This window comes from Sinohyriopsis cumingii, unplaced genomic scaffold (assembly GCF_028554795.1).
Source record: "Sinohyriopsis cumingii isolate HCF-2022 unplaced genomic scaffold, ASM2855479v2 utg000198l, whole genome shotgun sequence".
In the NCBI taxonomy this organism is placed as follows: Eukaryota; Metazoa; Mollusca; class Bivalvia; order Unionida; family Unionidae; genus Sinohyriopsis; species Sinohyriopsis cumingii.
Genome location: NW_028315875.1, coordinates 2,001,461 through 2,017,813, shown reverse-complemented (window position 1 = coordinate 2,017,813; position 16,353 = coordinate 2,001,461). Strand labels below are relative to the sequence as shown.

General features: G+C 33.1%; 1 protein-coding gene across 1 annotated transcript in view; it reads left to right on the top strand.

Annotated features, from left to right (window-relative positions):
* Positions 1–16,353, top strand: part of LOC149774573 (transient receptor potential cation channel subfamily M member 8-like) — a 97,552-nt gene that overhangs the window by 52,906 nt on the left and 28,293 nt on the right. Inside the window, exons 16-20 of the mRNA XM_089945023.1 lie at positions 1,577–1,718; positions 2,260–2,337; positions 4,060–4,194; positions 10,205–10,336; positions 13,358–13,606. Of these exons, the coding sequence (XP_089801149.1) occupies positions 1,577–1,718; positions 2,260–2,337; positions 4,060–4,194; positions 10,205–10,336; positions 13,358–13,606 (736 nt within the window). The remainder of the gene's footprint in view (positions 1–1,576; positions 1,719–2,259; positions 2,338–4,059; positions 4,195–10,204; positions 10,337–13,357; positions 13,607–16,353) is intronic.

Genomic DNA, 16,353 nt, shown 5'->3' with positions numbered 1-16,353 from the left:
CATTAATACTTAAATACCAATTACATAGTTTTTATTAAGTGAAATATGTGTTTTAATTCTTTCTTTTAGTTCCTCTTAAGTGTTAAGAATCATAAATGCAATGTGTATTTAAATGTAAAATGTATCTATCTACCATAACAACTATGTCCACATTAGCATTTCTCTGAGAACCTAATTAAGTGCCAACCGTGTTTTGATAACTAACTTGTGGAAGTATTTTTGCACTGAATTAAAAGCTGGTCTCCTTTGTATTATCAAATTATGCCTTTTTAATCAAATAAAAGATGTGGAATAAAATAAAAGTTAAAAGGCATGCAAATCCTACATACTTAAAATCTAACAGCTCTGGTCATATGTTGGGTGAACTCACGAATCTTTGGATTTGGCGTGATTTGGATTTTTTTAAACGTAGCTTTTAACAATTTTCCAGTCTACAGTGTGGCAGTTTATAGTGATGTCTAGCACTGGGGCATCATGCCGCAGACATGTGACATGATGTCCCACCCAGTCACATTATCATGATACCGGGCTGACCAGTCCTAACACTAACCTCTTAATGCTGAGCGCCAAGTGAGGCAGCTGTTAGTACCATTTGTGCAAGTCTTTTTTATGACTCAGCTGGGGATCAAACCCACGACCTCCCGCATCTGAGGTGAATGCTCCAACTACTAGGCCACCAGAGCGGTTGAACTCACGAATGATTTGATTAGTCGAAACTGTTATAAATGTTATTGTTTATGTAACATAATAAAACTACCTTAAATTAATGGGCTCGTTCATAACTGTGATTAAAGATAGCAAGGCAACCAAGCTAAATGAATACTTTGTAAAATAAAGAGCTTGGTTTCATAGATATGGACCATTTTGGGCAAATGAGTTTCAACAATGCAAAAATTGAGTTTCAACATAGGCAATTGTCTCACAAAATATTTTTGTCACTAGTTTTTGTAAAAATTGGAATCTTGTTTGGTGGTGTTTCGACAGTGTGTCTAGTTCCCTGTTACATCAACTTCCAACTTTGCATCATACTATTCCACTCTGGGAACCAGACTAATCAACAAAACCAAAAGCTGTGACATAATACCCACATTATCAATGTGATTGTAAAATGAGGATTCAGTCATTAAACAGCCCAGTTCCATACAACCTCCCACCCTGCAGTTTTCTTGATGTCTAAGATGATTTTTTCAAGTTTTAGAGGTCCCATGATAACTCGTACCCTTGCTTATAGTGTGGTCTATGTTTGTGGACCACAATGTGCATGAGTTATTGAGGGAGGGATGTATAATGGGCAGATATGTCAGAGAAAAATATGTTACTTCAAACGTTAGTTAAATAATATGAGATTGAAAAAATGAATTTAACAAAAAGGACAAACTATTAATAGTTTCATCATTTTTATAATTATTGTCAGGTTTCATTTTTCACATGACAGATAATTCTGTCAAAGAAGGGCAGGTATTTATTATGGGTATACTTTTACATTTGTGATGACTTGATAATGTGCTGCTTGAAAACAAGAAACAAATGTAACAAATATAATATGAAGGAGGTAATTTATTTAATTATTTTTCAGAGAGTTTGAAAACCTTGCAACCAGTGTCTTAGATGCCTGTCACAGTGTGGACCCAGACAAGGCCATGATCCTAGTGGAGAGAAAGTCCCCATCTTGGGACTCTGTCACATGCATGCAAATGGCTGCATCAGCAAATGATCAGGTTTAATTCTAGATATTACTTTTAGGTTGATTTTAAAGCATGTTTTAATAATGCTTATTATATAACGTCATCTGCAATGTATGGTGTGGTGTCTCTGAGGTGAAAATAAACAGAAAACCATGAGAAAAGCTCTGGCTAAATTACATTGATAGACATTAAATTGATGGACTGGTGATCCAACTCAGAATTAAATAGTTGCAAATATTATGCAATGCCATTATGCAACTATCAGGGTTCTCAGCGTACAGTACTCAGCAAGGTCATACAATTGTTAAGTTTAATTTTCAAGCTGAAAAGAGTTGTAAAAGATAAGCTTATACACAAATTTTACTTGTAAATAATTAAAACATTTAGTTTTTGTTGTGATATAATTTTAAGAACAACAAATCAAGTGTACACAAAAGACCTTTGTTTAATGTAGGTTGGGATTGTTTTTTATTTTGATTGGTTGATAAAGTTTATGGTAAATACTGGACTGCTTGAATCATGCTGCCTTTTATGGTCTCATATCTTAATCATTACTCTTGTTTTCTGTTTTCAGAAATTTCTGTCCTCAGTCGCTTGTCAGAATTCCATAGGAACTCAGTGGAAAACTGGTATTCTATCCTCTTGGCAAAAGGTATGCTTCAAATCTAAATTTTCTTCAGTCTTCAGCATTCATGAATTTAAACAAATTCATCATCTGATACATCCATAGCAGGAAGACACACTCATTTCTGTGATTAAAAAGAAAAAACTATTGACAACACCTACTCATCTTTCACAAATTAACAAACCCATTCCCCTCCAATTTCATACTGATTATTTTATCCCTTCAGCACACTTAGCCACTGTTAACATTTATCAGCATAAAAAACACATTCCAGATTTGTCCCCCATGTTTCACTGATGTACTTACATTTCACTGATGGACTCCAGTCCAACATACCTATCCAACCTCACCCATGTGTACACACCAGCAAGAGACATACGCTCCTCTTCTGACAATCGTAAACTCATTATTCCCACTATGAAAACAAAGTCATATGGACAGTGTTCTTTTGCATACCAAGGCCCAGCAACATGGAACGAATTTCCCACTGAACTTAGACACAAAGACACAGTGATCACATTCAAGAGGGCTCTCAAAACTCACTTATTTCGACTGCAAGAACAAACTTAAAGACCTAATAATGTTTCCTACCTTAAATAATTTCAGCATGTTTTTTATGTTTTCTAATTTCATGGCGTTTGTTTTTGTAATCATATCATTATATATGTTTTTTATCTTATAGGTGTTGTCTAATGTTGTAAAGCGCTTAGAGCTTCTAAAGATTAGGCACTATACAAAGTCCTCATTATTATTAGTATTATTATTATATAGGGCATAAGTATTTTACTGATTATTTAATAACCACATTATGTGAAGTTTTTCTGTTTTGTCTCATTATGTCTACTTGTATCAAATTTAAGGGGTACTCTTCTTGTGTGTCATGCAGAGATATATGTCACATTTAATTCTGATTGGTAGTTATTGTTAATGTTCAAGTCCAGAGTAAAAATAATAAGACTAATCAGATATAGAGCTAGCATTCACTGCACAAAACGAGTGGCTGGCACTGTAGCAATTGCTTTGCATCTGCAGGAGGGATTCTGTTTATATATAGTCATCTCCACTCCCGTGTATTGAATTGTTTTGGATAAGATTTCCTTTGCGTGAGAAAATTGCACTATTTCTTCTGTTTTGAAAATAGCACTGTAATGACTTCCAAGTTTAAATAAAGACATGAAATTGGTAATAAGATGTTTTAAAAGTATTCATGCAGTAAAAAACAAAGAGTATTGTGACCAAGATGAGTTTAGAGGATTGAATAAAAATCACTGACAACTAACAGGTAGTCTTTTTGGAAGTAATTGTTATACCTTGTCAAGAATTAGAATGGCAAATGAACAGATGATAGGTCTGTCTGTCTGTTTGTAATCTGCTGACTAGAAATACAACTAATATGTCCCCACCCCACATCTGACAGACCGTCTAAAGATGAAAGGACTAGAAATACAACTAATATGTCCCCACCCCACATCTGACAGACCGCCTAAAGACGAAAGGACCACGAGATTTGATATGATTATAGATATATCATATCTTAGCTCTGTATCATGAATAATACTGATATAATCATGGGGTCCTTTATGGGGTCCTTTATGGGGCCCTTTATGGGCCCTTGAGAATGTGCTTCAGCACATATGTAACACGTTTACTTCTGGAACAACCCTTATCACAACTGTCCTTATCTGCAAAACATTTTGTAATGTTGTTATCTTGTAATTATTATTATTATTATTATTGTCTTTCTTTTAGGTGCTGTTTGCTGCATTATTCCCTCCATTGATATTATCTCTTGAGATTGAAACAGCCTCAGATAAAGCTGTTACCTTCCTTCAGAAACTGATTATATTTTACACCTCACCAATCAGTAAATTTTCTTATGGTGCTGTAAGTATATATACGTTGTCTGTGTTATTGTTTTACCTTTTGTATGCAGGTGATTACTGTAGCAGGTTTCACTGTATTTCTCAATTTGCCAAACTGATGAATCAATTACTAGTTGATTGCTGATACATCACAAGCCCAAATTTTTATATAAACAGTTCTAGACATAACTGATGGATGATACTACATAGGCCCAAATTTAAACATAGACAGTTCTAGACACAACTGATCGATGATACTATACAAGCCCAAATTTAAACGTAGACAGTTCTAGACACAACTGATGGATGATGCTATACAAGCCCAAATTTAAACATAGTTCTAGACACAACTGATGGATGATACTATACAAGCCCAAGTTTAAACATAGACAGTTCTAGACACAACTGATGGATGATACTATACAAGCCCAAGTTTAAACATAGACAGTTCTAGACACAGCTGATGGATGATACTATACAAGCCCAAATTTAAACATAGACAGTTCTAGACACAACTGATGGATGATACTATACAAGCCCAAATTTAAACATAGACAGTTCTAGACAACTGATGGATGATACTATACAAGCCCAAATTAAAAATAGACAGTTCTAGACACAACTGATGGATGATACTATACAAGCCCAAATTTAAACATAGACAGTTCTAGACACAACTGATGGATGATACTATACAAGCCCAAGTTTAAATATAGACAGTTCTAGACACAACTGATGGATGATACTATACAAGCCCAAATTTAAACATAGACAGTTCTAGACACAACTGATGGATGATACTATACAAGCCCAAATTTAAACATAGACAGTTCTAGACAACTGATGGATGATACTATACAAGCCCAAATTAAAAATAGACAGTTCTAGACACAACTGATGGATGATACTATACAAGCCCAAATTTAAACATAGACAGTTCTAGACACAACTGATGGATGATACTATACAAGCCCAAGTTTAAATATAGACAGTTCTAGACACAACTGATGGATGATACTATACAAGCCCAAGTTTAAACATAGACAGTTCTAGACACAACTGATGGATGATACTATACAAGCCCAAATTTAAACATAGACAGTTCTAGACACAACTGATGGATGATACTCTACAAGCCCAAGTTTAAACATAGACAGTTCTAGACACAACTGATGGATGATACTATACAAGCCCAAGTTTAAACATAGACAGTTCTAGACACAACTGATGGATGGTACTATACAAGCCCAAATTTAAACATAGACAGTTCTAGACACAACTGATGGATGATACTATACAAGCCCAAATTTAAACATAGTTCTAGACACAACTGATGGATGATACTATACAAGCCCAAGTTTAAACATAGACAGTTCTAGACACAACTGATGGATGATACTATACAAGCCCAAGTTTAAACATAGACAGTTCTAGACACAACTGATGGATGATACTATACAAGCCCAAATTTAAACATAGACAGTTCTAGACACAACTGATGGATGATACTATACAAGCCCAAATTTAAACATAGACAGTTCTAGACAACTGATGGATGATTCTATACAAGCCCAAATTAAAAATAGACAGTTCTAGACACAACTGATGGATGATACTATACAAGCCCAAATTTAAACATAGACAGTTCTAGACACAACTGATGGATGATACTATACAAGCCCAAGTTTAAATATAGACAGTTCTAGACACAACTGATGGATGATACTATACAAGCCCAAGTTTAAATATAGACAGTTCTAGACACAACTGATGGATGATACTATACAAGCCCAAATTTAAACATAGACAGTTCTAGACACAACTGATGGATGATACTCTACAAGCCCAAGTTTAAACATAGACAGTTCTAGACACAACTGATGGATGATACTATACAAGCCCAAGTTTAAACATAGACAGTTCTAGACACAACTGATGGATGATACTATGCAAGCCCAAATTTAAACATAGACAGTTCTAGACACAACTGATGGATGATACTATACAAGCCCAAATTTAAACATAGACAGCTCTAGACATAACTGATGGATGATATGTATATATGACTACATTTGTATGTGAAGTATGAACAAGTTTGAGTTCATATTTGATATAAAAAAGTAGTAACCTTTTTATTTTATTGTCATTGCGGTTTTGTACCTAAAGTTCAGTAATAAAAAGAACACACTGCAAGAAGCAAATTAAATGAATTTCTTTCACATTTCAAAGTGAATACACAACTATAGTTAAAACAAATACACAGGTGCAGTATTCATGTTTACACAGCACTGCCCAGTGAGCACTGAATTGCACAGTCTCTCAGTTGCACTTTTAAAAAGGAATCTAATTTTGCCCTACTTAAAATTACACAGTCTCTCAGTTACACATTTAAAAAGGAATCTAACTTTGCTCTACTTAAAATTGTAATTGGAACAACTTTTCCAGTTGGTCTAGAAAGGAGGGATTTGTTTTTCTGTTGATCGAGCTAAATTCTGCTTACTGAATATACTTGATTATAAGTCAATTCGACTAAAAGAATAAAGAAAGCCCACAACATTTGGCTTCAAAAAGTTAATTTCTTTTTTATTCTCCTATAAGTCATGATATTCTTTGCAAGTTTTATCTGTCAGAAAGGATGACTTGTCTTCAATGATCCCTAGTTGCACTTTGAAAAAGCAAATAAATCAGACTGGATGCAGAGAAATATTAAGTTGAAGCCAGTGCAAAATACAGTTTTATTATATGCTCATTTTATTCTCTGTTAACTTTACATTGTCAGAATCATTCAATATTTTATGATATTGAACACCTTCATATTGCATTCACATGCATAAAGGAACTACTTTCTATTGTAAACAAACAATAGATGCAGATGCCAGCACTTTTGATTTGTAAAGAAATCATGTACACTCGTGTAGTAGGCACTTTATGTTTTGGTTGATTAAATTTGTTTCTGAATGAAGTAAAGCAGTTGTTTTGTGGACTGCCAAATTCCAGCTGCTTTGGCACATTCCATGTTAACTATTTTGATACAATGTTTTGGATTTAGGTTAGCTATACAGTTGATGCCAGAAAGGGTCCTTACAAATAACATACAAGTGACAAGGGATATACTGTCTTCTTTAGCTGGTAATAAGAATGGCAAATAGATATACTTACAGTTCTACATCCTGAATTTCCTCAAAATGTACTTTCTTAGTTCTGCAAATCCAAATTAAATGAGCCATGTCATAGGTTCTCAATCTTTGTTACACATTTCGAAATTGTACTGTAATTTCTAATATAAGTGCAGTTACATCCCCTTACTGCACTCAAAATGAAATAGTCATTAAATTCCATAGCGTCTTTTTAATAATTGCAATTGAAAGACTTCATATTTTTCCCATATTATGATTTCAAACATTCAGTGACAGAAACAGAAACACATTTGCAGATGTCAACATGCTTCTCCCTCGCTTCTTCAATCCAATGTATTTCATTTGGAATTGTCACATATAAATCCAGTCCATAATCACGAAATTTCATAGATTGAAAAAAATACCAAAATCTATTCATTCCAGATCAAATGGAAAAGGTGCTGCAATGCGCATTCATTCACAATATAACTCCAAATTTCAATTTTAACTAGACACTCCATTTTCTTTCAAAAGTTATGTCGAGCTTGCAACTAAGTTCAAATGTATCTGGGCTGAGTTATGCGCACAGTAGTAATGTTGTTGTTGTGTAATGATGAATCTGCAATTGTGTATTTAGTTTGGAATACGGCATACATTCAGTTACTTTGTTTCTTGTAGTGTATTTTGTTAATATAATTAAGCATTAGGTAGAATAAGAAAATGAGCATATAATAAAAAGCCTACTGCATTTATATGGGAAAATATGAACTCATTTTGTCAGATGGATATACTGCACTCCCAGGGTCGTGCAGTATTTCCATTCGAAAAACTTGTTCATATTTTCCCATACAAATGCAGAAACCTATAAATATTATTGGATGGAATCTATAACAAATAAATTTTTAACTTACAACTTTACCACCTTCAAGTCATAAAATCCACAGAAATCCATAAGATGTGACATTTGAAATTGATTTATATGATAAATCCTTGAATTCTGTTACTGTCAATGACTGGTATAAAAGTGGTCCAGAATCATCCAACTCATAATAAAACTCCATACATCTTCAATAAATAACAATGAAAGTAATTCCACACTTTTGTAATTCACAATATCCTATGAATGTCACTATCCTATAATACATTCTCATCTTTCTCATTGAATAAAGAAATCATCCATCATCATCTAGTTATTATAACTATCGTCTGATTCTGATTCCTTGTCATCTTTATTGTCATCTGTGGTTGCTTGTATGGAAACGGCTTGGACTCTGTAAGTGACACTTTATTCAGTCATACAGTTTGTGAAATCTATTAATGGATGCAACTGAACAGGTGTCATTCGTGCAGCAAGATCACAGATAAATAACTGCCTTCTGTTAATTGTCACTTAACAAGTATCATATTTGTGGCTTCATCAAAGGGTTGTCTGATGGGAAAATACCTTGCGTGCTGCCTTTCATGCTGAAGGATTAAGGTCAAACGTGGAGAGTACATTGTAGAATTCTTCTTGGTGCTGAACAAGTATAAAATGCACAGCTCAGTGTAAGGATTGTCAACTTTAAAACAATGTGAGTGCTGTTTTTACATGCCAGGAGCATTCCCATTGTTTTCTTTGGCATTGGCATAGACTTGCAACCTCTTATTCTGTCGTAATCTTTCTCACCTTCATGGTGGCTCAGATATTAGGTTAGGCTCAGAGCAAGTAATGAACAAGTTTGAATCCTGTCCAGACAGGCAGACAGGGTTTAGCTGTTGTGGCATGTATGCAAGGAAATCTCATTGCCTCAGGATCAGTCCATCATACCAGTCTGTATATTGTTGTTTACTCCATGTCCTTTCCACAAGGAAATTCATCTATATTGTGTATAAATATACAATATATAATGGAATATAAAGATGGAATATATTGTGTATAAAGATGGAATATATTGTGTATAAAGATGGAATATAAAGATGACATATTGTGTATAAATATGGATTATAAAAATGGATTATAAAGATGAGATATATTGTGTATAGATATGGAATACATGATTGAATATAAAGATGGATTATAAGGATGGAATATAAATATGAAATATGTTGTGTATAAATATGGATTATAAAGATGGAGTATAAAGATTGAATATATAAATGAAACATTGTGTATAAATATGGAATATATGGAATATAAAGATTGATTATAAGGATGGAGTATAAATATGGAATATATGGAATATAAAGATTGATTATAAGGATGGAGTAAAAAATATAGAATATAAAGATGAAAAATACTGTGTATAAATTCAGAGTATAAAGATGGATTATAAAGATGGATTATAAAGATGGACTATAAAGATGAAACATTGTATATAAGTATATACTATAAGATGGAATATAAAGTTATAAGGATAGAATATAAAGATGGATTATAAAGTTGGAATATATTGTGTATAAAGATGGAACATAAGATGGAATATAAAGATGAAATATAAAGATGGAATATAAAGATGGAATATATCATGTATAAAAATGAAATATAAAGATGAAATATACTGCATATAAATATTGAGTATAAGGATGGAGTATAAAGATGGAATATATGTAATGGTCTGCTCAGATTATTAGCCAATCAGAGTTTGACAATTTTATACAAACAGAGTTAAATGCATTTTTTTCCATGTTATAGAAATCGAGTTTAATACATTTTTTCCTTGTTATAGAAATTGAGTTAAATACATTTTTTCCTTGTTATAGAAATTGAGCTAAATACTTTTTTCCTTGTTATAGAAATTGAGTTAAATACATTTTTTCCTTGTTTTAGAAATTGAGCTAAATACTTTTTCCCTTGTTATAGAAATTGAGTTAAATACATTTTTTCCTTGTTATAGAAATTGAGTTAAATACATTTATTTTGTCCTTCTTACCTTTCAGCTTATGTACCTAGCTTTTACAATACTGTTTACCTACCTGATTCTGGTGGATTTTACAGCCTATGAGATCACACCAATTGAGATTTTATGTATGGTGTGGATCACCACATATATATTGGATGATGTGCACACAGTAAGTATCTGGGGGCAAATGTTTTTAAATACATGCAGCATTTATTATTATTTTTAATTTAATATATCTTTTATGAAAATTTACTAAAAACAGCTTTCTTAATTTTTGAATTACATATTTTATGTAAATAGTTACTATTAAACTAGGACTCTCTGTTGATTTGAACTTTAGCTTACCTGACCAAAGTGTCAGTTGAGTTTAAGGTATGGTCCCTCATCTAATGTGCATTATCCATCATGCATTGTCCATTTACAATTGTTACAACTTTTTCTCTCGAAAAACCAGCGTACAGAATTTGACCCAATTCGACAGAAATCATTCTGACATGAAGCTTTTTAAAATTTATTCAGATGATGCCAATCCTAAATCAAGTGTAGCCTTCTTTACTTAAAACAGAAAAACATTTAAGCAACTTATCAGAACTACCGGTACTCAACAGAATTAGAGTCAACTTGAAAGAAAACATTCTTGCATGAAGGTCTTTTAGATTCGATGCCAATCCATCATCAAATTAGGCTGCTGGTACTAAAACTTGAAAATTCTTCTAAAAATCGCCTTAACACAATATGACCAAATTTGACAGAAATCATATTGGCATGAAGACATTTAAACTGATACAAATGATGCCAATCTTCAGTTAAAACCAATAAAAAACTTATCCAAAACCAGTAGAGTTTTACCTGGCTAAAATTCATCCAGTCATTGCTGGCTTACCTATCAAAGCATGGAAAGTAATCGGTGATGTGCAATTTAGAGAATTGTTGAGTTCGGCAGTCAGAGTATCTTCGCCTTTTTCTGAAGCAAGTTGAATACTTTTTAGTCTCTGAAATAGACTCTCATACTAGTTCTTCCAAGTTTGGTAAGTTTTTGGAGGACAAACTTCTGGCTAGATTATTTTATTTATGGACAAACATCTGGCTTGATTTAAGTTTTTCATGGACACACATCTGGCTAGATTTTGAGAACAGAGTTTTATGACATGACAGGTCTAGGAAATATCATTGTATGAAATTTCAGTAATCAATGAAATACCTGCATATTTAATTTTTAACAGTATTCCAGCAACTTTATAACATTTTTATTTTTATTTACAAAATTGAAAAATCATTTGGTTTCAGTTTTCTGCCTTTCTGTTAGTGATGACATGTCATCTGTTCAATAGAAGTTATTATTATGTTTTAGCAACCAAAGGCATGAGGGCCATTCAAAATGGCTATTATTTTCATTCAAACAATTTTTCTTGCACATTACGGAAACAGCTGGAGACTTTTTGACCATGTTTAAGGTTGCACAGAGTTGTTGCCCTTGCAGAACAAATACAGGATTCATAAATTTTGATAAAGCATGCTATACAAAATAGCATAATAATAAAAGTTAGAGATTGAGTAGTTTCATCTGCTATTGAAGCTGAAGTCAAATATACAATTTTAATAAAGCAAGTAGCATTCTCAGTAGATAAAATAAACTTATTAATATGAAGAATATGGAAAAGAATAGTCATGTAAATGAATTTATTGTATAGTGTCCTATATTAAACTGTATTAATTAAGATATGTTCAGCATACACTTGTTGCAAATGCAAAGTACCATAAAGTAGGCTGTTTTCAATTAAACCAGGTATTGATTGTATGTAGCACATTAATAACCTACAAGAAATTTTAATTTTATTGCTAAACAAATACAAACCAAAGCCACTAAACACTTTAAAATAGTATGGCCATATTATTGTGCAAGAACATTTTAAAATAGTTTTTATTTATCTCGTGTGTTATGTGCAAAATCTGCAGCAAAAGTATAGAAAGTGTCTTATGTACAAGAAAATTATGAAGTTGGAGACAGTGGTTATCAACAGAAATTGTCTTATCGGTAAGAAAATCATGTATTTTATACACAACAAAATGTATTTTATCCCTGGGCTGATGAAAAGTGGTAATAAACAGAAATTGTCTTACCTGCAAGAAAATTAAGTGTTTTGTACACAATCTTTACTGTGTTTTATCCCTGGGCTGATGGAGGGGGTTTAGGTATTAAAACATTATGTGTGTGTTATATATAAACTTTAGAGTATTTTGTTCCAAAGCTGATGATAGATGTGGACAAAATAGGCATTGTTTTACCTTGAAGACAATTATGTATATTATACACAAACATTACAGTAGTTTTTCCTAGAGTTGATGAATAGTGTGGAATAAATAGACACTGTCTTATCTACAATAACATTATTTCTGTCATACAGAAACTTTACAGTACCTTGTCCCAGGGTCGATGAAGGGTGTGGAAAGATGGATATTTGTCTTATGTGCAAGAAATTGTGCATGTAATGTGTAAAATAAACACTATGTAGTTCCAGGCTTTTACAAAAGGAGTGGGAATTATAGTAATCAAATTTTCTACAAGAATATTATGAATGATTTATATAAATTGAGTATATTGTCTTTGAGCTGATGAATAGAATGAAAAAATATTAATCATTTCTCAACAGGAAAATCATTCTCATGTCAAAGACTTTCCTGTTTCCTGTGTTTGTTTCACAGATGAACCTAAAATTATAGAAAAACTTGAAATGTGTAGATTTAGCTCCAAACAATGTCAAAAAGAAAGGAAACTTTAAAAAAAATGTTGATGAGTGGAACCAAATTTACATTATTTATAGATGGCAACATTCCAAAAGTGGCCAATTGTAAAGTGTAGCAAATACAATTTTCTCTAGTGAAATTAATTATATTATCCTTTCGTACCCAGTTTTAATGTTATATTTTCATCACAGGAAAACATGACATACAATATTAAAGCACTTGAAATGTACTGAAACATTCATAAAATTTGCTGTGACTGAATTTAAAGAGGCAGAGGAATGGACATACATGTTTAAATGCAGTGAACCATATCATTGCATTGATGATCACACTTTATACAGTGTGTACTCCATATCATGTTAGATTAGAATATCTAAAAATGACTTACTAGTTACCTGAAAATGTTAAAATATGCTAAAACTTTATTTTATTTTATTGTTTCTAGTTTATATGTTTTCCATCACCGACAGTATGGGGCAAGATAAGAGACTGGTATGGTAGTTTGAAAGTCCTTGACCTTCTGAATTTTATCCTGGCTCTGGTTGGCTTCATAGTCCACATAACTTCACGTAATTCCTTTATGGATGTCAAGGCCATTTACTGTGTCAACTGTATCATATTCTATGTCAGGGTCATGAAACTGTACATTGCCAATGCTACACTGGGACCAAAACTCATCATGATCAAAAGAATGGTAAGTTGAAAATTAAATTAGTTAAACATTAGTTTATGCACTGACTTAGCATTATTGTGTAATCTTTTAGCCAAATTAAATTTGATCTTTGATTTATTGCAATTAAGAAAACATCCAAAAGATAGCTTAGTCTACAATGTAGGCAAGAGCTCTTGTACTATGTCTACAATGTAGGCAAGAGCTCTTGTTCTGTGTCTACAATGTAGCCAAGAGCTCTTATACTATGTCTGCAATGTAGGCAAGAGCTCTTGTTCTATGTCTACAATGTAGCCAAGAGCTCTTATACTATGTCTGCAATGTAGGCAAGAGCTCTTGTTCTATGTCTACAATGTAGCCAAGAGCTCCTATACTATGTCTACAATGTAGGCAAGAGCACTTGTACTATGTCTACAATGTAGGCAAGAGCTCTTGTTCTATGTCTACAATGTAGCCAAGAGCTCTTATACTATGTCTACAATGTAGCCAAGAGCTTTTGTTCTATGTCTACAATGTAGGCAAGAGCTCTTGTTCTATGTCTACAATGTAGCCAAGAGTGCTTGTTCTATGTCTACAATGTAGGCAAGAGCTCTTCTACTATGTCTACAATGTAGACAAGAGTGTTCGTACTATGTCTACAATGTAGGCAAGAGCTCTTGTTCTATGTCTACAGTGTAGCCAAGAGCACTTGTACTATGTCTACAATGTAGGCAAGAGCTCTTCTACTATGTCTACAATGTAGACAAGAGCTCTTCTACTATATCTACAATGTAGGCAAGAGCTCTTGTTCTGTGTCTACAATGTAGCCAAGAGCTCTTATACTATGTCTACAATGTAGCCAAGAGCTCTTGTACTATGTCTACAATGTAGCCAAGAGCTCTTGTTCTATGTCTACAATGTAGCCAAGAGTGCTTGTACTATGTCTACAATGTAGACAAGAGTGCTTGTACTATGTCAGTCATCTGCATCTGCTCAGTGAAAAGTGTATACACATGTGCAGCCTCACAAATCTGAACCATTCTTTTTTCCAAATTTCTTGGCAACAGTTTGGAGTTTCATAACACCTACCTTCTTGCTAGGGGGATAACTTTGTACATTCATGTACATTCTTGGTTTATTTTTGGGGAGTTTAGCCAAAGTTTTTGACATTCTGCAGACATACTGATATATAATTGAATCATGACACTTGGTGAGGGCATCCATTTTGATGAGAAGACATATGATGTGTAACTGAATCATGAAACTTGGTGAATGCATCCATTTTGATGAGTAGACATACTGATGTGTAACTGAATTAGGAAACTTGGTGAGGGCATCCACTTTGATGAGTAGACATACTGATGTGTAACTGAATCATGAAACTTGGTGAATGCATCCATTTTGATGAGCAGACATACTGATGTATGTATAACTGAATTATGAAACTTGTTGAGAGTGTCCACTTTGATGAGTAGACATATGATGTGTAACTGAATCATGAAACTTGGTGAGGGCATACATTTTGATGAGCAGACATACTGATGTGTAACTGAATCATGAAAGTTGGTGAGGGCGTCCACTTTGATGAGTAGACATACTGATGTATAACTGAATCATGAAATTTGGTAAGAGGGTGCATTTTGATGAGTAGACATAATGATGTGTAACTGAATCATGAGACTTGGTCAGAGGGTGGCCATTTTGATGAGTAGACATACTGATGTATAATTGAATTATGAGACTTGGTCAGAGGGTGCATTTTGATGAGTAGACATACTGATGTGTAACTGAATCATGAGACTTGGTCAGAGGGTGGCCATTTTGATGAGCACTGCGACCTCATTACAAGCAATGTTACTACTACCATTTGTCCTGCTTTGCTAACTTTAGTTAAATTTTATATTTTAAGTTTTTTTCTCAAGCACTGTTCATCCTGGCATCATCAAATTACATAATTGTATTTCTTATGTGTTTAGGCTCAAATAAACAGTAACAAAAGAAAGAGTGAAAACAACAAGCTTTGAAAAATTTAACCAATAATTTATTTCCCTGAAGAAAAAAAAACACTGTAGAAATGAAACAAAAAAGAACTTATGGTTTTAAGAATCAGATCCAAAAATAATCCAAGAATAATCCACGAATAAATTTTATAAGTCCTAATAATGAAATATTCTAATGAATTCAAGTCCCGATGAAAAACCCAGATGGAATGTGATGACGTATGCTGTATCCTATACAGTGCTGTTGTCTAAAGTTCCCTGTAGAAACACAAGAAATAACACTTCAGTGTTGGAAATCTGTATAAAATTTTTAAGAAATATCTTTGTTCAAGAATTCTGTATGAGCACACAAAATATTTCCAGAGAAATGAATTAATCTTTTAGAAACCAAATAATCTGAAGAAAAATTAGCATATAAGTTGATAACTGGCTACTACAGAAGAAAACACTTTGACATCAAGTGTTTTAAGCCCAGACTGACTAAATTCTCAATAAACATCATTATAAAACTTGAATACTGCACAACACAGATAACTGCACAAGGGCACGTGATATGTTTACATGATGTACTCTCACTGTGGCCCTGACAAAAACCAATCATTTTACTCTAAGAATAAAATTAAAAAAGTTGTTTACTTCACAACAACTATTTATAAGCCTACGGTAACATATTCGAAACAGCCTTGATCTCACCCTTATTATTCCCTCAGTAAAAATGAATATTCAGGTGACTTACTAATTTTGAATTAAGGTCGGGAACTAGATCAGCTTTAAGCGTTTACAAATGAACAG